The 25,646-nt window shown below is 39.5% G+C and overlaps 2 protein-coding genes across 4 annotated transcripts in view; both read right to left on the bottom strand.

The window, feature by feature from the left end:
• Positions 1–63: 63 nt before the first annotated feature.
• Positions 64–4,971, bottom strand: LOC102226595 (dual specificity protein phosphatase 16-like). The gene is made up of 5 exons (XM_005811906.3): positions 4,687–4,971; positions 4,322–4,414; positions 2,654–2,813; positions 2,365–2,488; positions 64–1,040 (listed from the first exon to the last, which is right to left on the bottom strand). The coding sequence occupies exons 2-5, from the start codon at positions 4,412–4,414 to the stop codon at positions 338–340; spliced, it is 1,080 nt and encodes a 359-aa protein (XP_005811963.1). The 5' UTR covers positions 4,687–4,971; the 3' UTR covers positions 64–337.
• Positions 4,972–8,024: 3,053 nt separating this feature from the next.
• Positions 8,025–25,646, bottom strand: part of LOC102229798 (AP-2 complex subunit alpha-2-like) — a 35,404-nt gene continuing 17,782 nt past the window's right edge. The window contains exons 14-22 of one of the 3 annotated variants that reach the window (XM_023348602.1): positions 23,634–23,696; positions 21,098–21,160; positions 19,873–19,955; positions 17,338–17,427; positions 16,916–17,039; positions 14,593–14,709; positions 11,583–11,652; positions 11,337–11,471; positions 8,025–9,689 (exon numbers count right to left, since the gene is read on the bottom strand). In XM_023348602.1, coding sequence (XP_023204370.1) covers positions 9,612–9,689; positions 11,337–11,471; positions 11,583–11,652; positions 14,593–14,709; positions 16,916–17,039; positions 17,338–17,427; positions 19,873–19,955; positions 21,098–21,160; positions 23,634–23,696 — 823 coding nt within the window. In that variant the 3' untranslated portion in view covers positions 8,025–9,611. The remainder of the gene's footprint in view (positions 9,690–11,336; positions 11,472–11,582; positions 11,653–14,592; positions 14,710–16,915; positions 17,040–17,337; positions 17,428–19,872; positions 19,956–21,097; positions 21,161–23,633; positions 23,697–25,646) is intronic. The other 2 variants (XM_023348603.1, XM_023348604.1) reach the window with 2 other exon arrangements.

Consider the following 25,646-nt stretch of genomic DNA (forward strand, 5'->3'; position numbering starts at 1 on the left):
ACGATATTGGGGCTGCTGATGATGCAACTTAAGTTTTTCCACTAATACAAACATGCAACAAGGTTGGGTTTCAGTGTGATCTTTTATTTATTTCAAGATGTTGCACCACAGACTTTTCAAAACTGCAGCAGCTTACAAAGTGAAACATGAGCTGTCGACTGTTAGTATGTACCAAACAAGAAGCGCTTGACAAGAATAGTTTTTAAAATCAACTCTTCAATAAATATATAAATAGAAGACAATGGTTTCCTTCAGTATTTCTGTAAATCCTGTGTTGTCAGTTTTGTTCTGATGAACATGCATGAGAACCGGTCAGGTGTAGCTCCGCTCTGCAACCTCAGCACCTATAGGGCAGCGCAGGTTGTCCCATCTTCACCGGGTGGACCAACCCCAGCAGCACCCTCTCTCCCCAGTCCAACAGCTTGTTCAGAGTGATGCCGGACGGCGATAACAGGTCTTGTTCCTTCTCTTCAGCTCGGCTGCACCCACTGAGACGAGGACTTCGCTGTGGGTGGGGGTCGCCGTGGACTGGGGACACTTTCACCACTGATTGTGGGCGGCTGCTCACCGAAGAGGGCGGGCAGAATCCCAAGGGCGTCAATGAGAGCGTGAGGCTTTTACGCTTCTCCAGGACAGAAGTACAACCTGATGGGAATTGTAGTTGTCTGCACTTTGGTAGAGGATCTCTGGACTCACAGAGGCTCGATGCAGGAGCATCGCATAGCTTTTGGTTGCATCGTTGGTTTTGACACGCTGTCAGGTCAAAGGTCCAAGGTCCTCGCTTGTTACCGCTGTCGTCTAAGAGCGATTTTCTCGTCTGAATTATTGAGTCTTCTGTGGCGGTGTTGACGCAGTGGTTTCTGTTCTGACTGCGCAGTAATCCGGCCCCTCCGTTCTCTGTGGACGGCTGCTGATTCTCCTGCTGCTGCCTGGTCATATCACAGCTGGATGCCTTCTGGTCCAGGATGCCTTGGAAGTGCTGCAGCTGACCAAGGAAGTTGAAGTTTGGGGAAATGGAGGGCCGACGCTCTTTCACAAACCTTATGAGGGGACAGAAAAGATTTGGGTTAGACTGATTACATGTCACTAACTGGTGAACTTTTGCATCTAAATGTAGAATATCCAATATAAAAATGTAGACTACACCACTGGGTCAGAGCTACTGGTGGACCACATAATGACTCATATCTGCTCTGTAAATAACAGTATAATTGAAAAAGAAACAAACAGAGAAACATAACTAGACAGACTGCGCAGAGTAGAGAGAATGGAGCTCCACTCAGCCCGTTGTGGGCCGAGATAAGTCCAAATTCTGCTTCTGTTCAGGAGATGCTGGCTAAATGCTTGACATCAAAAATAACAACTTTTTAAATCCACTGTTACTCCATGACAATATATTTTACAGGACAATAAATTGGCCCAGAAATGATTGCTATAAACAATAATGTTGTTTTTAGGCCATGTTCAAGTAATACATAGATAATGTTATAATAATGCAAGTTTGCCTCTCAAAGACCAATAAGCTTTAATTTTGTACAAACACAACAACCAAACAACAACAAATAAAAAGCAAATAAAATCTACACACAACCAAAACCATGCAAAAAATGGATTATGAAGTCTCTCTAAACAAGATTAACCTTCAAAAAGTATTAATAATAAGAATGGATATTATCAAGCTCATTTTAATTTGATTTTTAATTTTAATTACTTATTGCGGCAGGTTTATACTCCACGAACATGAATAAAATGCACTCCAAAGTTTCCTCCAACAGCATAGGTATTTTTTTTCCTTTTCTAAAATAAAATTCTCTGCTTACTTCAGACATCTTCACAGGTGCTTTAACCCAAGTCACCTGTGAATTTGTGAGCCAAATAAAATGTGTGTAATTTGCAAGCAGTACCTGTGTTAATGCTTAACTGTGTAGAGGTCTGGTAAAATGAGGTCCTACCACTCCCCACTAGTGGTTATTGTACCCAAGATCATATTACCGTAATTTACTTTCTTTTTTGGGGGGGTTATTTGCAGAGTTTATTTGTAGGTTACATTTTTTGTTGTTTTTTTTAAACCAGAACAAGAGCAGCAGCAGGAAACAATGGAAAGATCTTTGTATGCTTGCTAAACCGGGATAATTAAACTGTGAAAACAAACTCCAAGGTTTTTTTTTGAAATTGGATTTCTTTTGCCTGTGAACGAAACATCACCAGAGTGCAGAAGTGGCTCCTAGTTTGAACTTCTATAACATGTCTGATTGTCACTCTATTCCTTGTTGTCGGACAAAGGACATTTTTCAAAACACATAGTTCAGGCATCTAAAGTAAGATAGTGCTACTTAATTGAAGCTCAAGGCCTGTGTGCTGCACCTGTAGGCGTGGTCCAGGTCCATTTCCAGGCTGTACATGATGTAGGCCACAGCCAGAGCCGGGGAGCGGGAGATTCCTGCAGCACAGTGCACCAACACCGAGGCCCCAGAGGACATGGCTGAATCTGCACACACAGCACCGTGGCACATAACACTCTTATTAGCATGGCTAATCCAGCTAGCACAGTCAGGACTGAAGAACCAGTCAACTCCTAGCATTAACATGGTAGTGCAACAAAGAAAACTGTGAAGCAGATGTTTAGGGTGAGAAGGGGGGGGGGGTTTCTCACCTATAAAGCTGAGAGCCTGGGGGATCCAGGGCAGCAGGTCGTCCCACAGGGAGTCATCGATGGGAATGCGCAGGAATCTGGAGCGAGGCAGGAAAGACGGCTGGGGGCTGCATCGGCTCACACTCAGCACGTAGGAAATACCCAGAGAGGCCAGTTGGTCCTGAACACACACATTTTCTAATGTTACTCTTTCTGAACTTTAATTCAGAAAACTGCTTCAGTGCATTTTCTTAATACGTTCACATCATTCTCCATCAAAATATGAGAAATTCCAAAACACCAAGTTAGTGTAGATTTTCTCCTCTGTGTGGTTTTGTTTACTTGTTTTAAAATGTTCATCTAGTGAGGCTGGAGTTCTATTTTTGTTGATTATTTATTTATTTGATTTTTTTTTTTTTTTTTTTTTTGCTAAAATACACACAAGATGGAGTCAAGCAACTTTCAGCCATTACATTTTTGGCTTTAAAAAATTGAAATCAGATACGTATCATTATATTTTAGGCCGATCATTTAATCGGACTTTGAGATCATAGAGGTGAGACCAAGTTTTATCATAGTTAACAAAAACTAACGAAATAAACTGAAACTGAGAACATTAACTGAACTAAATAAAAACAGTAATTAATGGGGGGAAATTATAACTAACTGGAACCATGTTATGGATTTATAAAACTAAAATGTACTGAAATTATATGTATAATACCGTTCGTTTTCGTTTCTCCTTTTTTCAGCGGTTACCACTGCTTACCAGGGGTGGGCACTCCTGGTCCTCGAGGGCCGGTGTCCTGCAACTCTTAGATGCCTCCCTGGTCCAACACACCTGAATCCAACAGCTGAATCTCCTCCTAAGTGCAGTCAAGTTCTCCAGAGTCCTGTTAACGACCTCATTATTTGACTCAGGTGTGTTGAAGTAGAGATGCATCTAAAAGTTGCAGGACACCGGCCCTCGAGGACCAGGAGTGCCCACCCCTGAAAGGGGATTTTCCGAACCGTCTTTAAATGCACCATCTGCGTACGCATGCTGACGCCCCGGTTACACCTCTGGGTCTGATTACAGGACGGAGAGCAGCTGTTGAGCAGAACTGAACGCTCTTCATCATGTTCAGCAACTAGTCATAGTCCTTTATTTATTTTTTTGACGGTGTTGTATGACTAATCAATGGTTGAAAATCATAATTACAAAATTATGAATGAAGTCAGTTTCACTGACGCGCATCACTGCTGGCTCTGACTACATATCCAAACAGACTTCTGTTCAAAGGTTGCAGTCAATGTGGATTAGATGGTTGCTATTAGCTGTGCTTTTTTATCTTTATTTATCTTGCGATTTTGTAATGATATTTCCGGCTCCCTTTTCTGAATAAACTTTGAAACTGATCCACAGATGAAGGCATCCATTATTACTGCCGTTAACAATGACCTGCTGTATGTCTACCTTCTTCTGCACGTGCGGGTCGCTTCGAGGTTATAAACCACACAGAAGTTTGATTGTACTTGCATTAGTGACCAAGCAAATAAAAAACCGGAACTGAACGTCAAAGCCTGCTGTGTGACCATAGCCTATGATTCAAAGTGCCCCCTTCTGGCTGCCCCTTTAAGAACTTTGTGGATGCGCCGCTTATAGCGGCACTAGGCACTGCGCAGAATCACTGTTATTCTGATTCTTACCTGCGTCACGTCGCGCTCCGCTCCGAGGTAGAGCCGCGGCAGGATGACGGACAGCTGGGGTCGCTCTGCCTCTGCGTCTCGGGACCAGACCATCTGCAGTGTCACAACATCTAAGTTAAATGGTGGCTTTTATTCTTCTTTTAAAAGCAGGATATTATTCATGCATCCTCTTCTTAGTCGCTAGGATTGTGAGTAGCATGAGTAAGTGACGCAATTCACGGTTTTCCTTCTTAGATCAGAAGGAGGATTATTGAGCTTTTCCTGTTGCTATCTTAGACAACAAGCAAATGATAAATAGCCACTGTTCTTTCTGCTGGTCATTTCCCTCATGCGCACAGATTATTTTTAAAACAAACATTACTTACTGTGTGGAGCGTCTTCCTCTTGCAGTAGCAGAAGCCTCCTCTCTGTTTGCAGGCTGATGAACAAACTCAGTCCGCAGCAGCTGCCTAGAAACTGGCTCCTCTGACTCTGTTGTGCTTCTAAACGATGAGCTCATCCTCTTTCCACAAATAGAGCCGCTATGGGTGATGTCATCTTCAGCCTATCACCGTGCTTCCACACGCGCAGGCGCACCGTCTCATACTCTTGCAGGAAAGACTTAATCTGACAGACACCAGAGTCTAATTTATTGAATTTGGTTTTAGTTCTCTTCATCCCTTCCATCCCGCACGGATGTGTGGAGCTGTGGAGTTCCTCATGCATCACACGCAGTGGCATGCGCTTCATCTGACCATCCATTCTCATTTGTGGTTAAAAACAAGCCATGAAACTCAAAGCATAGATCTCCTATACATTCATCTCTCTCGACGAAGTTCCTAACCTGAAAATGTAATTAAAAATTAGCAAAAGAGCTTGAAATAACAATATTTTCCCGCAGTGTAAATATTCCTTCAATCAGTTTAATTTAGTGCGTCATATTTAAAAATACTGAACAGGTACCAATGCCTGCATATTAATGCTTATATTAAATGCCTCCTATAGAATAGAATAGAATAGAATAGAATAGAATAGAATAGAATAGAATAGAATAGAATAGAATAGAATAGAAGTACTTTATTCATCCCAGCAGGGAAATTACTTCGCAGTTACAGCATAGAGACAAGACACAACAACAACTACCACTGAGTAGTAGTTGTAGATAAAAATCCAGCCATCCATCCATCCATTTTCTGTTCACCCTTTGTCCCTAATGGGGTCGGGAGGGTTGCTGGTGCCTATCTCCAGCTACGTTCCAGGCGGGAGGCGGGGTACACCCTGGACAGGTCGCCAGTCTGTCACAGGGCGTAGATAAAAATAAAAATAAAATATAAAATGCTGTTAATATAAAAAGCAACTTAGAGCAGTCCTTGCAAAGATTCAAAAAATGCAGATACAGTATGTATATGTAAATATATGTACAGCACCCCTGCTGAGCAGGGGTGTATTCTTGAAGTTTCGAAAGAGGGTAAAATGGGGGCCAGTAGTTATCTTGGGGTGTCACAAAAAATAAAACTCAGGCAGAAAGAAGAATAAGTTTTAATAAAACTGAATGACCCAACATGGTCAAAGATTTACATAAACATAAATACACAAAATGCCTTTCTTACTAACTGAAGCTATTTATTTTCTTTCTTAAGTTATTCATTAAAAATAGCATCCACACAAGACTGGAGAGCTACTGCACATCTGATTTCAAAGTCCTGTTCATCAAAGTCCTCACAATCATTAATCTTTACTGTCAGGCATTGATTAATGGCCGACATCACGGTCGTCTTCAGAAGCTGTAACCATAATAGCTGTAATTTATTGCATCTTTAAAATACAATTCTGTGTGAACTGTGTGATGTTATACTGTCAAAGTGGACAAAGAATATCTGGGGAATTGTGTTCAACGTTTTGTTCAATATCTAAAACAAATAATTAAGGCAGCTCCTATTAATAAGTGTACCTCAGATGGCCAGTGAATGTATAGATTTGTAACTCTGCTCTAGTCAACCAATTTTTGCATAAACTTAACAGACCTGATAAATAAGTTATCTGTCAGTGAGGTTCATGTAAATGTGTGCTCCTGTGCTTCAGCTTAACAGTGAAATTATTGTTACGAGTTGGACAAATACAACAGAATTTATACCATTTAGAATTTTTTTCTATGTGAGAGGCCACCACAGCCGGCCCAAGGCGCCATCTAAGCAGCTGCTTAGGGCCAAGGGCCACTAAGGGGCCCCAAAGTGGAACAAAACAATGCTCCTGGGGGCCTCCTTCACCGGTGCAGAATATTGACTGTGCACACAGTAACATCGGGGTTTTACAGATGCCTTAGTTTTGGTTCTGCACTGGGTTAAGTTTTGTTATTCATTCTGGCGTTGGGGTTTCCTCCACAGGTTACTGCTGTGTATGTTGGCAGCTAACGGTTATTATTAAACCAAGATAACAGCACAACGGAACTCCTTATTACCGCAACACAAACCACTGAAGCTTTGGACTACAGTGGTTTTGTGGTTTATCTCGTGTTGTATGTTTGTGTAGGACCATTGTGCTTATTCGCAACATGGCAGATGACCATCTAGTATTTGATGGCAATACAGCAGAGAACTGGCATGTATTTGAGCAGGAATACAAGTTGACCCAGAGGTGAAACCAGTAATTTGCCCAGCTCACTTCATTCCTGTAGCCATAAAAAACAAGGTCAAAGCTGTATTGGATAGGATACAAGAAACAGGGGTAATCGCATCGGTGTCGGGCACATCTGATTGGGTATCGTCCATGGTTGCCACCAATACAAAAGATCAGAATATGGTGACATGTCTAATGGTACTGTACAGTATTTTCAGTTTTAGATGCCAAGAACTCCTGACAGATTTCACTGGACTGCCATTCATACCTGCTCACCACTTTAAACATCTGTTTTGGTTGATACAGGTTTCTACAGATGCCATTTGGCATTAGCTCTGCGAGTGAGGTGTTCCAGCACATCATGGAACAAATTTTTGCTGGATATCCCAGTGCCATTATTGTGGACAACGTACTCATTGGTGGCAAGGACATTAAGGATCATGATGCCATCCTAAGAAAAGTACTCAACTGAGCCAGAGAGGTAAATCTAAGACTCAACCCTGAAGTTCAGACTGAACCAAGTTGGACATGTGTTTGTAAAAGCAGACCTATCAAAAACAAAGGAAACTAGAAATGTTGCATTTCCTGTGAAAATCCAAGTGTGAATGCTGCAGTTGGCGTTTGAAGCCAACTACAAAAGACTGGAAGGAATGTAAGAAATAGGCAGAAGCACCACAAGGAATGATACCTGCCACAGAGGGGAGCTGGTCCTTTAGTTGGAACAGCAGTAGAAGTTGTTTCAAACACTGCTGAATATGATATCTCAACATGAAGGTTATGTGGAGTTTGTGACAGGCTGACACTGTTTGCATTAGATTGTATTTTAATTTGACTTGAACAGTGTCCAAGTAATACCATCACATCATTTTGCAGAGTCTAAACTGCTAAAAATTTTAATAAAGATATTTTGGAGAAAAAAAAAATCTTTATATTTTGTACACTATTTTTTTTAATGGTGTGGTGAAAAGTATTCATTTTTACACATGTGGAATAGGCCTAAAACTGCATGTATATTTTCTCAGTTTATACTATTTTGAAAGAAATGAGTTTGAAAACTTAGAGGTCCACCAGTGTAGTTATGACTGTAATAAAAGACAGGAGACAGACAGTCAGATATATGGCATAGTTTTACTTCACATTTTTCCATTACAGAGTAAATCTTAAGTCTAAACACAGGTATTGGACAGCTTCTTAACACCGATACATGAGGCTGCATTAGCTAGTGGATACTGCATAGACACACACACACAAACTCACTTACACACACTCACGAAAATGACTAAATTTTCCACTACAAAGTTCAATGTCCCACAACTGCTGAGCAGTCACAGAATGTAATGCGACCATGTGTTAGAAATGTCTTTAGGCCCCCCTCCCCCTGTTTACTATCACATACAACCATTCACACTCACACTCACACCAACTCCCCTGTAGCTGGAAAGGACTTTGGGGTGTCTCACATCCTGTCCTCTCCACAACATCAGTGCTTCAAAGTGACGGGAATCCCGGAGCAGAGCTGATAAAGCAATCTAAACTTCACAAAGATTTATTGTAGTGGTTGGTTCCACATCCCATTAAAACAGCAGAAATCCATCTGAGCAGGATTCACTGATCAGCAGAAATATGGACTTGTGGAAATGTAAATGAGCCTCAACTTTCTAACTACACTGGGCTGCCAACACAAGGCTTTGTTTAAAAACAAAAAATATCCTCCATGTAAATGTTTGAGTAGTAATCCACATTTCATTCAACAACGTGTCACAGCCACAAGCAGGAGTAAAACGAGACCTCACCTCTCCCTGGTCTGCACACATTTCTCCTGCAAACGCAAAAACACAAACGGGAGAATTTTTTTTTTCTCTCTCTAAAATAAAGCTCCAGCTCTACAAGATTTAAGACAGCAGTGATGAGATGGGGGCAATAAACTTCCTCTCTGCCTCCTTGAGCTGTAAGGTGAATGGGACCGTCTTATCTCTGCAATCTAGTGTCCGTTCTATTAACCTTCAGCAAACAAAGGGAATGTGTCCAAAAATAAAGTGATTCACTGGCACATATTTACATACACGATAAGAACAAGTGCACAAGCTCACTGAAATGAAGGGTTAACTCCGAGCGGGGCTGGGTGAAAGGAATGAACAGGAGGATCCCAACACGTTAAGTGCATTTTTTATTTATTTTTTTGGCAGGAATGCTCAATTTTCCTTTTGCAGCTTTGACCGCAGGGAATAGCGTGTGCAAGTTGGGTGTAGTAGTGAATGGGTGTGCCATTAATAGCTACTCCCACTTGTCTTCAAGGAATGTTGCACATATCTTTTCCAAAGCGGCCAGGATGAGCAGAATGAGAACCCCAGCCCAACCACAGGACACACAAACACACACACTGTCTTTCACACTCGTGGCCATACACACACCAGCTACACAAGTAAACCAACAAAAACTAGATCGTAGCATCATGTTAATAAACAAGTAAGAGATGAACTGGAATCAGAATCTGGGACAAGGATAATGACAATAATATTGCTGCAGGCAGCGACAGCACTTTCCCTTATGTAGGTTACACCTTTTTTTTTATCCCCCACCCCCAACTTAAAGACTCTTTGCTGGAGGCAGGAGGACAGGTGTGGGAGGGGTGCTGTAGAGAGAGAGGTCGCTGGTGGGGTGGGGGACGGTGGGAGTACTGGTCAGGGCCTGGACTCTAGAACTGCTGAGCCAGCAGCTCACAGAGACGCTTGGACACGGAGTCTTTGCTGCAGCGCAGAGTCAGGCGATACATCTGTAGAGACACAGGTGAATATAGTGACCAAGCTGAAGGAAATGGAACAGGTCACATGACCCCATCTGGGATCCCTCTGGTACTACTATCTCAGGTATCTGCAGGTTTCAGCAAAACAAATTCAAGACTTTTCAAAACCACCATGAAAGAAATTTAAGACAAAAAAATTGTAAATATAGGGGATGGTTGGGGGTTCCTGCTGCATTACAATCAAGTATAGCAAAAATATGGCTCACTACATTAACTCCTGTAATGTCAAGCTTAAATAATACATAAATACCCTTACAAAAGTTTTTAACTCCTAGATCAAAAAATTAATTCAAGAGCAATATCTTGTTATAACTACAAACTTTCCCGTTATAACAAGATTTAAATGGAAATGCAAGACGTGTTCAAACAAGAAGGTTTTTCATTGTGACAAAATCTCATCGACAGATTACGACCTGCGTAGGGGATGCCTCCGACTCTCCTCCATCCTTTTCAGTTTTACCATTTCAACTTATCTTATTAAAAAATTATTTCATATTTGGTTTTATCTGGTTCTGAATTTCAATCCAAACTCAGGCAGTTAAGGGTGTTTTCACACCTGGTAGTCCGCTAGATTGTTCGATTGGGGACCAAAATTGCAACATTTGTTACATTTTCAACTGCTGCTGTTCACCCTCACTCTGCACTGTGTCAAACTATCCAAACTAATTGGTAAAAAGCTACCCCTCAAACCCCTTGACTGTGGTGGCCCTGCACCAAGAACTACAAAAGGAAACGACACAAACCTCTGAAAAAGATCAGCACAACTTCCTTCTTCAAAAATGTAAACATAAATGGAGCGGTATCAGATTTTAGTGGTTAAACGATTTCTCCATTGATATACATTACTAGTGGGGGGAGAAGCAGGACTTCATAATTGTCTTTATTCATGCTTAACTAATAAACAAGCTTCCAGTCACTAGGTGGCAGCAGTGTTCAAACTGATCAACAGCCTGCCTGTTCAAGCCAGTAGAAGTAGCTACACAGCACAATTGTAAATGGAGCAGAGGATATTTTGAAATATATCTACCGTCAGAGGAGAGTGGAGAGATTTCTTTGTCAAATACAAGAATAAAGTCATAACATTACGAGAAGAAAGTCATATTAGTAGAAAAGATGAAATATTAATGGAAGAAAGTCGTTAAACTAGGAGTAAAAAGTAATTTTAATTAAAAAAAACATTCCTCAGAAGTTGTTTTGAAAACACTTGCTGTATTTAGTCAAATTGAATGAATGAAAGTGACAAGTCTTTTTGGGCAAAAGATCACTGCATGTTTGTGGCCCTACTTAATATTATAGTGTAAAATGAAAGATGTACCATACATTTCCATTTTACAAAGATATACTTTTGTAATTTCAAATCTCTTCTAAAATATTACAAAAAGTGTAGAGAGAGAGGTCGCTGGTGGGAGGTCGTTTGACCTTTTTGTTGGCAGGTCAAACTGATCTAGTTTGGAACTGCTGCCAGGGGGCACACCAAATTATTCCAATGGACACAAAAGGATCCTAATCCCCATTTTGGACCCCACTGTCCTACAGTGAGCATAACAGAGCAGTGATATGAAAGAGAAGCACGAGATTCCAAGGTTAACAAGAGACTGACGTTCTGGATGTTCATACCTGAGCCTGAGCATTTGGCTCCAGTCTTAGCAGACAGCCGACCTGCTGGCTCTTGGTCTGGATGACTCCAGCACAAACATAGTTCTCAGGGTTGGGGTCAACATTGTCCAATAGGGCCATTCCTAACCCCAGCAGCTGTGAGCAAACAGAGCAGTAACATTAACACACAAGGCATGATTTAGATGACTCCCAAAGAAACCAGGGGTACCTTTCTACACCATCTGAAACACTTCTATCAAACCCTACCTTTGCTTTGATTACTTCGGTATCCATGCTGTGGTTGGCCTTGAATATCTTTTGTGCTTCTTGTTGAGGCCTGAAGAGAGACAACCATTTTAAAAACATTTAATAATCACATTTATTTCTATATCATATTTCAGCAACAAGGCACATCAAAGTGTTCTACATTGTTAAAACAGTACAATTCATACAATTGACTGTATTGCCATACAGTCAATTGTGAAAACCAGTAGCAGGCATTGTATTTCGCCAAATGCCATAATTAAAATCATCAATACACATCCAATATATTGGTCAATGTTTCATTAATTGTGGTTCAAATCTAATTAGTTCACCTTAATTAAAATATGCAAACTCATTGCCTCAAAAAAACTTAAAGGAAACCTCTTATTTTTAGTAATCAATACTCAATCAAATACAACTTACAAAAAATAACTAAGTTCATGTAACTTAAATTAAACAAACCAGTTTTCTTGACTGAGGCCTTCATACATGAGTTGTGCTTTATCCCTGCCCCACCGTAGCAGACCTCAGTAATTCCTTCCCACTTGAAAGAATTACTGATTACGGTACATCAAATATTATATATGTATTCAAAATATATTCTGTTTGATAAAATATACATTAAAGATTAAATCACTCTCACTCTTAGCCATCACTGTCTTTTGCAGGTGTCTCTTGTGCTTCAGATTTACAGGAATACCAGAAACACAATACAAAGGTTCTGGCTGTGGACTTATGCATGTAAACAAATTCAATTAACTGTGTTAATGCCTACCATCAGTCCCCCAACCCCCAAAAAACATCAAGTTACTTGGCTGTAGCCAAGCTTAAGATAAAATGATACATGGAGACTTCTGATGTTCTGTTATGTAAATGCACTCTTATTCATGGAAACACCAGGACTATCTCTTTATCACGAGTCAGATGAGATAAATCACTGGCTCTAGAAAAGAAAAGCTTCAAGTAAAGCATTTGTATTTGGATGGATGAGAGTGTTGAGCCAAAGTACTTGGAAAAAAACGCACAATTATCAAAAACTTACTTTTTCTAAATTAATACAAACCAAGTAGAATGAGTTGGAGAGACTTTTCAACTACAAATTCCAAGTATCTTACTCAAAGTGTTAATAGTAATTTGATGAAAACTGATTTTAGTCTGTTTACTATTTCCAATTAAATTCAATTTAGCATTTACAGTGCATGTTTTTAGTCTTAATTTAAAGGAACTCAGTGTTTCAGCTTTTTTTCCATGACATTTGTTCAGGATTTGCACAGAAGCTGAATGCTGCTTCTTCATGTTTGGTTCTGAGTAGGCCTGTCACGATAGCAAATTTTGCTGAATGATTAATTGTGTCAAAAATTATTGCGATAAACGATCATATTGTTTGAAGACCTTTTTACACTGATGTAATGGAAATGACGTAATAATGCATGCGATTTCCTGCCAAAGATAGATACACTTTATTTTCAAAAGAATATTTAACACTGGAACTGATAAACAAAACAACCAAAAACAAAATGGATTCTCAGTCTCCATTAACAAAAAAATGTACTTGATAAAAACTAAACATAAAGCCAAAATGGAAATAAATACTGCATTCAACCAAAAGACTGCAGATTATGAAGTCTGTGTATACTATGTTGCCCTTCAGTAATAATTAGATTTAAATAGAGAAGATGGGCACATCGACTACCTGATGCAATAATTCACACTACATGATTTTTTGCTCCTATTTTTCCCCTTATGACAATCTTAGATCGTTGGTCTTTCTAAGATTGTGTGGTGTGTTATGGTAGATCGTCGTTGCCGCTCCGATCTAAATCAGGGGTTTTTCCCCGACTGGAAGCTTTAACGCAGCCTGTTGAATGTGACAGGTAGCCAATCAGAAAGCTCGGATTCCCTCCGTGCTTTCTGAGGGGAAATTAGGTCGGGGAATCCCAAACAGCTGACAAGGCGCAACACAAAGTCCAGCAGACATCGGAGATGATATGTGGAAACAACATTAATGTTTATTGAACATGCAAAAAATATAGAAATGACAAGAGGAGGAGTTGGAGTGAAATTGCTACCTCAGTTGATAAACCCAGTAACTTTTCAGCTGTTCTTCGTTAACGTGACGTAAATAGGTTCTAATGATTTTCATTCGGTCAGGACTTTACGCTGACACTAGCCACATGCATTGCAAGTAGATTGTAGTAAAGCATTGATTAATACCTGGTTTTAAAATTAGTTCACTTGACTTGTAGCCATTATTTTGTGCCCATTGTTGGAAACCACACGGCAGGACCGAACCGTTATACCTAGGATTTCTGTCGGCTAACGTCTGATCTGTCAGGTTTTGAAAATGGGCCGACAATCGGCTGACAGCTCTAAGATCATGTCGTGTGCGCTGGGCTTTACTCTAAGGAAATGAGGAAGGAGGGTCAGTGGAGAGCACCGGAGTTGAGCCTTTTTTCACAGAAATAGAAAAAGGACGGAAGAGACGATAATGCCGATAATTGAAATGACGTCGATAGTTTTAATTTATTGTACGATGAATTGATTTATCGTTTATCGTGACAGGCCTAGTTCTGAGGATGCAAAGCAGAACCAGAACTAGAAGATCTGAGTGGTCCAGAAAGTTGATACAACAGCAGTAGTTCTTTAATGTACTTTGGTGCTAAGCCATTCAATAATTTATAAAATAACACAAGTATTTTAAAGTCTATTTTCTGAGTTACAAGGAGCCAGTGGAAGGAGCTTAGAACTGGGGTGACGTGCTCCATCTTCCTTGTTTTAGAGAGAATGTCAGCAGCAACGTTCTGGATCATCTGCAGTTGGTGGCAGCTGCCTAAAAATTATCTGCCTGTTTTTAGGCAGATAATTTTTAGGCAGCAAAACTTTTCTACAGCATTGACTGTAATTAATGGACACAGAGGTAAAGCTGAACTGTAAATCACAGATTGATTCAGGCCAATAGCAAATATGACTGGAGAGACTAGGGAAGCGAGTCACACCCATCACACACACTCACTGGCTGAGCTGTTTCCAGCGCTGGAAGAAGTCTTGAGAGGCCATCTCAGTCGGCTGGAAGAACTTATTGATGGTGACCGGCAGTTTGAGAGTCAGGTTCTGCAGAGCTCCTCCATATCTGACAGTAGAAAAAACAACCCCCATAAGTTTAAAACATCATAGATGTGCTGGATAAAAAGAAAAGAAAAACCAAGAGTTTCTTCAAGCACGGAGGGGAGAAAACTCAGTTTTTCTGAGATGTCTCATCCATGCTAGTTAACCTCTACTTCCTGTTTATTACGGCCATGCATAGCATCAACAACTGACAAAATTATGCCCCGTGTAGACTGGTTGATTCACTCCAACCCAGTAGATGGAAACAAGCTTAATTTGCTTTTTTTATTTTGACAACACTTCAAAAGTTTGCTTAAAATTCACAAGACAACTGGATGGAAATTAGGTCATACATGCAACCAAGTTCAGAGTTTCCCCCAGAAAACTTGCTAAGCCCGATGGTTTGGGCGCCGAGGTGGTCCACCGGCAGCCCAACGTGTTTTGTAGTAAAAGATGTTAAGTTGACAGGAAATGTAAAAATATTACTGGGTAAATATATGTTGCGGGAAGTGAGATGCTATTTAAACCTACAACTAGTCTGAAAAACAACAAATCAAAAAAATACAATTAAAACGAATATTAATTATTTGCACTTTTGTTTAATCCACATTAAGACAGCAGCTCCAGAAGGCCCCAGGGTTTCAAGGGCCCATAAATGCTAATATTTTAAACACAGACCACAGATACATACATAAATGTAACATTTGTTTATTGAGATTATCAATGCTGCAGAATTTGATTTAATAGTTTCAGCATACTTGCTTTGTAAAACTTCAAATTGTTTTGTTAGCACAGCAACAATCTGATGCCTTGAGTTTAATCTTTGACAATGAACTTTGTTTGTTCACAAACACAAGTTAGTAAACTGCAATTATGACTTATTCCTTTTTAGGTTGGCAAATTAAACTACTTCCTCTCTCCCAGATTTAACTAAATCTAATGCAGAAGCTGTCAGAGGTGCTGATGTTTTTAGCAGCAAGAGGGGCCCTCAAGTCAGATTCTGCTCCAGGCATGATGAGTTAAACCCGCTGCATTGCGCAGAGATGTGCAACAAATGGGAGATTTAATTCAATACTGCTAATGTGGCTTTAGTAGCTCTTCCATTTTGTGTCTGTTGAGTTTTTAATAAGAGTCACAAAAACTGTTCTGACTCAAGTTTATGGGACGAGTTTTTCCTGATCTTCATGCCACCGTGCGCATCAACTCTGGCTTACTAAATGGACAAACCATTTCATATGGTTTGTTGCATCGTGTAACCGGAAAAATAATACTAAAATAACCGGGCCGAACCTGCAAGATGGTTAGGGCTGGTTCGTTAAACACTAACGCACCGGCCAACCGGGAACACATATATAAACTTTATCAGTGCAGACAGCCACACGCTGGGCAGCGTGTTGAGATGTAAACGCCGTACATTATTCTTTTTTCACAAATACAAATCATTCTCACTGCTCCCTCAACGCACTCCTCTGAAGTCGCGACAAGTTATTCCTACGGTTCACATAGAGTTGTGCAACCAGAGCTAATGCGGCGGGGTTTAAACTCCTACCTTGATATCTCCAAAGAAACATAATTCCTCACAGGAAGTTGATGTAAATATCCATACAAGTGAGCGTGCGTCCAGTTTGAGTGAAAAGAGGCATGGTCCGCGCCGAGATAAACTTCATCAAGCAGCGGTGGCGCACGAGGCAACGTGCAGAGGCGACAGAAGTGTTATTGGTCCGCTCTCTGCCTTTAAATGCATAAAGTATAAAACTATCTTCTATAAACCTATATTTTAGGAATAAATCTGCTCCACCAGTGAAACGTTCAGAGCAACAAAGATGCTTGCAGTCCAGCTTAAATAATAATTTAAAAATTGTAAGCGATTTATTTTCTTCTTAGTATTATTTTCCTAAAAACATAACCAAGCAACACTTAGCCAGGAGGGGGTCCTAGTAAAGCATGGCGGGCTGCCAGGCTTATAATACAATGGGGGAAACCCTGAAGCAGGTTGCAGATAAAACCCATTTTAGCGCATGCTGCTCATGTCTGACATTTATGTTAAAAAGTAAATCTAAATCTTTGCTTTCACAGAATTTTGAGGTTAGCAATATTTGTATTCACTAGTTATTTAATGACTAAAGAGTAACAGTTTTATCATTCTCGATGCTTCAGCTACTACACCTAAACCAAACTGTGACTGTCAACATACCAGTTTGCTAGCTAGTGGAAAAGAAATCAAAGCTTACCTGAACTTGATGTTGAGAAGTGGAGCATCGGAGAAGTCTGTCAGGCACTCGATGTTCAGGACCTGCTGGATTTGTGCTCCACCCTCCACTAGTGGTTCCACTGGTTTGCTCTGAACGTTGAGCTGTAGACAGTTGTCAAGGACTTCCAACTACATACTTGAGTCAGCCTGCTGTTAATGTCCCGACATGGAGAAGAATGATAGCTACACATTTGAGGAGCATAACTGGCATTTTTATCTGTGTGTTTGTAAAGAGAGGGTGATCCAGTTTCAACTGGATGCTCTTCTTCAGCTTTCTTCTTCTACAGAAACTTTAACAAAGAATGGACAGAGTTTAGATCATTTAATAGATGTAATTAATAGTGTTAATTAATTTAAAGCATTTAAAACTTTGTGTATTCTGGTAACCTATTCCAAGGATATGAGTCTGAAGCTCTCCGGGACAGCTCACTGTGGTGGTAAAGCTGGCGAACTGTACTGATGTTTTGTTACCATAGAACAAATACATTCTCCCTGAGGAAGGAGAACACATTCACTGTTAACATGGAGAGGGAACAAAGAGATTTACACTCAGCAGGCAAAGTCTCACACATTAACTGAGCCAAATTCATAGGAATCCTTGCAAAGATTTTCATTTCTGCAGTATGCAGACTAGGGGTTGCATGGCTTCATATTTTTAAAATTGACAGAAACATGATAAAAGTCGAGTCAACGTTGACTAGTTGCACTGACATCAGGAATACTTCACAGCAACTTACAGGATTTACTAGCAAAATTAACAGCAAATATTAATAAAAAAAAAGTTTATAATAAGTCTATTATACAGAATTAAAAGAACAAGAATCAGAACATTATCTTGGACTTCTTTGTCAGCAGCAGAGCAGAAAGGGTCCCAAAAATTGCACAAAGTTGGGTTTGTTTGTTTTTTTCCTACCTCGAACTGATGATATTAATGATCGCATATCCTCATTTTGGATAGCTGCACATATAAGTAGGCCCGTCACGATAGCAAATTTTGCTGAACGATTAATTGTGTCAAAAATTATTGCGATAAACGATAATATTGCTTGAAGACCTTTTTACACTGAAAATGATGTAATAACACATGCGATTTCCTGCCAAAGATAGACACACTTTATTTTCAAAAGAACACTAAACACTGGAACTGATAAACAAAATAAACAAAACAACCAAAAACAAAAATAAAATGGATTCTCAGTCTCCATTAACAAAAAATGTACTGAAAAAAAACTAAACATAAAGCCAAAGTGTAAATAAATACTGCATTCAACTAAAAGACTGCAGATTATGAAGTCTGTATATTATGTTGCCCTTCAGTAATAATTAGATTTAAATAGAGAAGATGGGCACATCGACTACCTGATGCAATAATTCACACTACATGATTTTTTGATCCTATTTTTCCCCTTATGACAATCTTAGCACGTTGGTCTTTTTAAGATTGTGTGGTGTGTTATGGTAGATCATTGTTGCTGCTCCGATCTAAATCAGGGTTTTCCCCGACTGGGAGCTTAAACTGCACCTGTTCAATGTGACAGGTAGCCAATCAGAAAGCGTGGATTCTCCTCCGTGTTTTCTGAGGGGAAATTACAGAAGAGAATCCCAAACAGCTGACACAGCGCAACCCGAAGTCCAGCGGATGATTCGTGGAAACAACATTCATGATTATTCAACATGCAAAGAATATAGAAATGACAAGGGAAGGAGTTGGAGCAAAACCGGTAACTTTTCAGCTGTTCTTCATTAACGTGACGTAAATTGGTTCTAATGATTTTCATTCAGTCAGGACTTTACGCTGACACTAGCCACATGCATTGCAGGTAGATTGTAGTAAAGTATTGATTAATACCTGGTTTTAAAATTAGTTAACTGGACTAGTAGCCATTATTTTGTGCCCATTGTTGGACACCACACGGCAGGAACGAACCCGATCGAACCGTTATACCTAGGATTTCTGTCGGCTAATGTGTGATCTGTCAGGTTTTGAAAATGGGCCGACAATCGGCTGACAGCTCTAAGATCCTGTCGTGTGCGCTGGGCATTAAACTAAGGAAATGAGGAAGGGAGGAGTCAGTGGAGAGCACCGGAGTTGAGCCTTTTTCATTCAGTGTCATTAGCTGAAAGAGAAAAAGGTCGGAAGAGACGATAATGCCGATAATTAAAATGACGTCAGTAGTTTTAATTTATCGTACGATTAATTGATTTATCGTTTATCGCGACAGGCCAACATATAAGAGTCAAATTATTATATTGACCACGATTGTGCTTTTGGAATATCATAAACCAAGCTTATTATGAACGCATTCCGTTTGACTGCAGTTAACCACAAACTCCTTTACAGCTGGTGGTTTCTCATTGTACCATAGTCCTGTGATGGCTTTTTTAGTTGGAGAAAGCAGTTTTACACAGTACTCATCATATTTTTGAATTGTCATGTGCAACACACCCCAAATAGTGTCCTACATGATCTGGGTATTCCATATCCTATTTTTTTCCAAAGTAAAACATATGTTATACCAGTATCCAGTTAACTTTTGACAGAATTAGAATATTTGTGTCTATCTGACCAGAGTCAGATAGAGGCCTTGGGACCTTCTCTTCCCAATCTTCTTTCTTCGATAAGTTTTTAAAAATCAACTCCCTTGTGACCAACTACCTTTGGAACACAAAAATAATATTTATCTTTCTCTGTATTAGAATGTTGGAACAACTGTATCAGACACAGACTTTAGGCATTTTTATGCTGGATCAACAGATGTAAATGGGCTGCATTTATATCCTGACCCCCAACTGCATTGCGTGACGTCGGTACTACGTCATCTGCGACCCAGCATTAGGATTCCATTGATGTCAAGGTGACAGCGAAACAATCCACCCAATATGATGGAACATCTTAATCCACACAAAGCATCGCATATTGATGCAGAGTAAACTCACCTAGGTTCTGTCTGTACTCTGACTTGATGCCAATCTGCAGAAGTTGATTTTCGAACAGAACCCCATTGTTCTTGCAGACAAACCTGGAGGGAGACAATTCATTTGTTAAAATGTACTTTCATGTTTACATCACCATGTGTTCTTATTGTATCCCTGATATGGATGCTGTAATCTTTCAGACAGCAGTCCACCAGAGGAGGAGAGTGTTGCAGAACGTGGTAATCATAGCTTCAGTTGCTATTTATCTACACTAAAGCGGAGGGCAAAAAAATCTAAGAAAAATTGAATGATTGACAATAGTCAAACAACTTAAATAGAAGTAAATTTAAGCAAAAATGATGAGAATTATTGTTTTGCTTTAAAGAATTTGGATCAATTTTATCTTGAATATGAAATTAAAACTGGACAGCAAAAGGTGGACAAGTAAGAGATATTAGGTGCAGCCCTAATGCCTGGTTCACACGGCAAGAATTCAAAATTGCACATTTTCAAAACATGATTTTTTAAAACGTGACAATAAAAAAAGAATCTTAGCTACAACAGGTTTGGTCGTACAGTGTGTGGTTTCCAGGTGATTTCACTCACCAATGTTCAGATGTCTAGCAGAAAATCCCATAGAAAATCGATTATGTTTTTTTTTTTTTGAGGGATAGAAAAATTATACAAAAAGAACAGTGTTGCAGTAAAGAAGTGGGGATGGCAGTGCTCAACTTGTTACACTACCAAAGTGAGGCGAGTCCTGTTTTTTCTTTTTGTCCACAGCAACGCCAGAAAAAGAGTAGCCATAACAGCTGTTCTGTGTTTTGGATTCCTGTCTGTGTTTATATTGTCTTGCTTTCCGATTAGCTGCACGTCACATTCAACATGTTGCATTATTGGTCAAGCCAATCCATTACACTGAATATCCTCCCATTTTAGATTGATGCAGTCCAGACGTCTTTCTGATCGGAACAGATCACTCTTAACACACCAGGAATATCTCTTAAGGTTATCCTAAGAACCATCCTGAAAATCAGGGTGTTCATAAGATTGTCTGAAGGGGAGAAGCTGCACAAAAATTGGCAAATCTTGCCGGGTGAACTGGGCATAAACTACATAGCTGTAATTGGAATTACAAGTGAAGTTGTGGTGGAATATTGGCAAACAAAGCATCTAAAAGACGGGTTAGAACCCTGCCTAAAAGATGATTACTGAACACTGCAAAATGTACAGAAGACAACCTTACTTGTTAAGAAGCTCCTCTGCTTCAGATAAAGGAGGAGCAGGATCCTCAGAGGGAGGAGCAGAGCTGAGAGACCACAGGACAGCACAGGGATGAACAGGCAGCCCAGAGATGAGCAAACAGGATAATCCAAAAACAAGACGAAGAAGAGATGGGAGATCACAAAGCCATTGTTTTAACAGGACAGCAACAAAGAATCGAGAGGAGCCACAGGAGGGGAAGACAGAGGGACAAGGGAATAAAATGCAGAGGTTGTTAGTAAAAGCATTTTAACCCAAAATATGACATAATTAAACCCATTTAGTTAAACAGTTGTGCAACCCATTGGCATGTACTCTACATATGTCTGGTAAGTCTCTCAAGCTTTACAGCTGTGCTGAAGCAAATGGAAAAGGAATGAAAGGAATAGATATTGTTTGAGTCATTAATTCTGCATTCTATATGCAGACTTCCCTGTACTGTGACAGCGTTCAAAGTTTCATGCCATGAACTGCATTTTAAAAAGAAAAAACATGCAGGTGTCTCCATAGCTATTGCTGGATTTCAAGCAATTCATTCTTCTGTTTACTGTGTGATTGCCTGATTAGAGAGGACACGAATCTTTTAGACTTAGTAGGAAAATGGGATTAATAAAGCAATGAAAACAGCTAATGCATAAATAAGCACGAAGAACTAAAGATTAAAGAGGTCCACCAATACGAGTCTTTTCATTTTTGATGGGATACAAATATTTAAAATGCAACATGGCTAGTACCTATAGTAGCTATTTTTCTGCCATTTTGTCTCATTCTCAATTGTTTTGGCCTGTTATTAAAATTTTGTTGCCATCTTTCAGATGAAACATGGAGACTTCTGATGTTCTGTTATGTAAATGCACTCTTATTCATGGAAACACCAGGATTATCTCTTTATCACGAGTCAGATGAGATAAATCACTGGCTCTAGAAAAGAAAAGAAAAGCTTCAAGTAAAGCATTTGTATTTGGATGGATGCAGTGTTGAGCCAAAGTACTTGGGGAAAAAAACCGCACAATTATCAAAAACTTACTTTTTCTAAATTAATACAACCCAAGTAGAATGAGTTGGAGAGACTTTTCAACTACAAATTCCAAATAACTTACTCAAAGTGTTAATAGTAATGTGATGAAAACTGATTTAAGTCATTTTACCATTTACAGTTTCCAGTTCCACTGATACAAACCAAAATAAAAACCCTAGGAGAAATGCTTTGTCAGTTTGAGAGATGTTTCTACTTTGTAAACGGTGTGTCTAGCTGCTGAACTTCTCTCTGATATGATTGACCTTTGTTAACTTTTAAAAGAGCCCAGCAGCATTAAATTGTAATTTGACTCCACCGTGTCTCCTAAATCTTTCCAACAGCTATATCTTCTTAATACATCAGCCGATCTGCACCAGATTTTTTTTTGTGCGTCATCAGGTTGCTGGAGCTCCTGCGGTCACCATGAGGCTGGAGGGCCTCCAATGCTGCTTGCAACTTTAATTTTAATTGTATTTTTTATATTAAACTATTTAAACCAACAACTTCATAGTTGTTGGTTTAAATAACATTTCACTGACAATGTCTTCCCATATTATATATAATTACTCTAATATTTTACATTTCTGTCAACTTAACGTCTTTTAATACGAAAACACGGTGGGTCGCTGGTGGACCGTCTCCGTGCCCCGACCACCGGGCTTAGCTAGTTTTCTGGAGGAAACCCCGTAGTTGCCTTAAAAAGTAACTTCATCTATGATAACTCCTTGAAAACTTAAACTTTGTTACTTTACTGATTACTTGATTTTAAAGGCAACTTTGTTAGATTACAAGTTTCTTTATTAGTTAGTTTCAGCAGTTGCCTACAACAGTTGGGGAACATGATGGAATGGATAATATTGGGCGTTTTCATATTTGCCATATTATAATTTATAATATGAGAAAAATATCTTGTACTAGCAGATTATTTCACTTGTAACTAGTACTATTTCATCAAAATCAAGAATTTCTTGACTTGGAACCAGCCCGTATTTTCTACTGAAAATTGACTTGTACGTTAGCACACTTGAATTAAAACAAAACTAAGAAATTTCCACTAGAAACTAGACCAATAAAACTTGATGAGATTGTGTTTTTTACCGTGCATGACTTTTCACAAAACTCCTTACACCATCAACTTAGCCATTTTTAAATTTGAAAAAAAAAAAAGAGTAACAAAGACATATTGTTACATATATTGTTTGAGAAAAACAAACAAAAAAAAAACTAAAACTTTGTGCAACTGGTGTCCAAAATGTGTCAGATGGAAAGAAGTGCAACCAAAAACAATTAACCAAAGGTTTTCTTTCATGACAGCTGATTATGGCAATGTTGCTGTTCAGAGGGAATAACCATCACCACATCAGATGTCTAAATAAAGCTAATGTGCTGGTAAGGCTTGCCACTCAGTAAGACAGCATAATTATACAGGCTAGTTTAACAATATGAATTGACGAGGTGCCACGTTTGTATTTCTTGATTAAGTCTACTACAGGGACCTTACTCCGAGTCACCAGAACCCTCCACCAAAAGAGGATCGGAGGTCTCAGGGGGTTGTTCCAGATCTCTGTCAGTATACAATCACGATAGAGGACAGGGAACAAACACACAGTCAAGTCAAAACACACACACACACAAAGAGGGAAATAAGAGAAAGGGGAAGGAGAGAAAAAGACGAAAGACAGTCACATACAGAGCAAGATAACAAATCAACAAGTGTTACAGATCTGCCAACCCTGAAGTCTAAATCAGTGATCAGTCCTCCAATCAGATTGCTACAGAAAAGTTTCTCTTTTGTCCTAAGGTTTACCTTACACGACCTCAAGTTGAAGAAAAATAAAATGAGTCCTGACAGAGAACTTTATGTTGAAGGTATTTCAGTTTTCTGGCCAGTATAGGAGACTAGCATCATAGGTCTCTGATTAAACCAACAGTGTCACACAACCTACGCTACTTTAAAGACAAACAGAAGCTTTTATTTTACTTAATTCTAATTTTCTGAATAAAGAACTGGTTGGTGACAAGAATCAGAATTTAAAATAAACTCTCCCTGACCACCGGTCAGTCTGGCTGGATCTGGAAATGTTAACAGCCTCAGTGAGGAAAATGGTTTATGATCCCAAAGGATTGCATATAGAAACTCATACAGTCCTGTTGATCATGCCAAATCAATAATATAATCTGACAAAGACTTTAAAATGTCAATTCAAGGTGGAGAATTGCTTTGACTTTGTTTTAAACTGCTTGTCAAGTTGAAACAAAGACAAAATGATTTGGTTTTAGAATTATGTCTTTATATGTCCCTCAGATATAATTAATGATATCTCACAACAGAAAGGCAATAACAAAATATCTTCAATGTTATTTATAATCCTTAAGGAAAATTTTAAATAAATCTGGCCAAAGCTTTAGAAAAACGAGAAACTGGAAATTGACAGTCTGATCCATGCAGCTCCAATAGTTAAAACATTAGAGCCACAGCTTTTGTTTAAGGGACTTTAGACTCCAGCAGTGCGTAGGCAGTGTGCTGTTTGGATTTTAGCTTTAAACCTTCAGCTCATTTAACTTCGATCTAGAACTAGACTGCATAATAAGATGACTCCAACACCACCTGTATGAGCAAGGTTCATGAAAATATTAGTGGTTCAGAAATGAAGGCCAGGAGGAAACCTGATTTGAAGTTCATTCTTTAATGACTTTTGGACTGATAATCTTCAGGTTGACAGGTCTGAATGAGACAAAGATAAACCAAAGACATACAGAGCCAACAGACTCACAACACAACCAACACAAACACACTAATCTATAAACACCAACAGACCACAGCCTGTTGGTGACCTCAGCCAGACATCCACTTTTTTGACAAGTGAATGTCAAAAAATTTGCATATTGTTACTTTTGTCACTCATTTCAGAAATACTGGAATTCATATTTACTTCATAGTAGGGGTTGCACCAACTAGTCGACTAGTTGATTCTTTACTCTGCAATAACTTTTTATGGGGCTACTCAACTAGTCGCAATCACGTAACAAAACTGAATTTTCAAAAAAAAAAAATGACAGATGAACTAAGTGAGTTCATCAAACAGTTCAAATTGTTTACAAATGTAAATTTAAAAAAGGGTACTGCAAACTCCAGCAAACGCTATACTGCAGGTGTCTCAAACTCCAGTCCTCGAGGGCTGCAGTCCTACAGTTTTTAGATGTGCCACAGGTACAAAACACTGGAATAAAATGGCTTAATTACCTCCTCCTTGTGTAGATCAGTTCTCCAGAGCCTTGCTAATGACCTAATTATTCTATTCAGGTGGTGCAGCAGAGGCACATCTAAAAGTTGCAGGACTGCGGCCCTCGAGGACTGGAGTTTGAGACCCCTGCTATACTGGATTAGGGGCATTGCATGTCACAGGCGCGGCGCCCTGCATATAAAAAGGCTGTAAATCGCGGTAGTCTAGGGTTCGACTCCCAGGCTTTGTTCCCTTGGCCACGTCTCTCTCTCCTGCCCCTCTTTTCTTAG

Source organism: Xiphophorus maculatus, chromosome 16 (assembly GCF_002775205.1).
Source record: "Xiphophorus maculatus strain JP 163 A chromosome 16, X_maculatus-5.0-male, whole genome shotgun sequence".
NCBI lineage: Eukaryota > Metazoa > Chordata > Actinopteri > Cyprinodontiformes > Poeciliidae > Xiphophorus > Xiphophorus maculatus.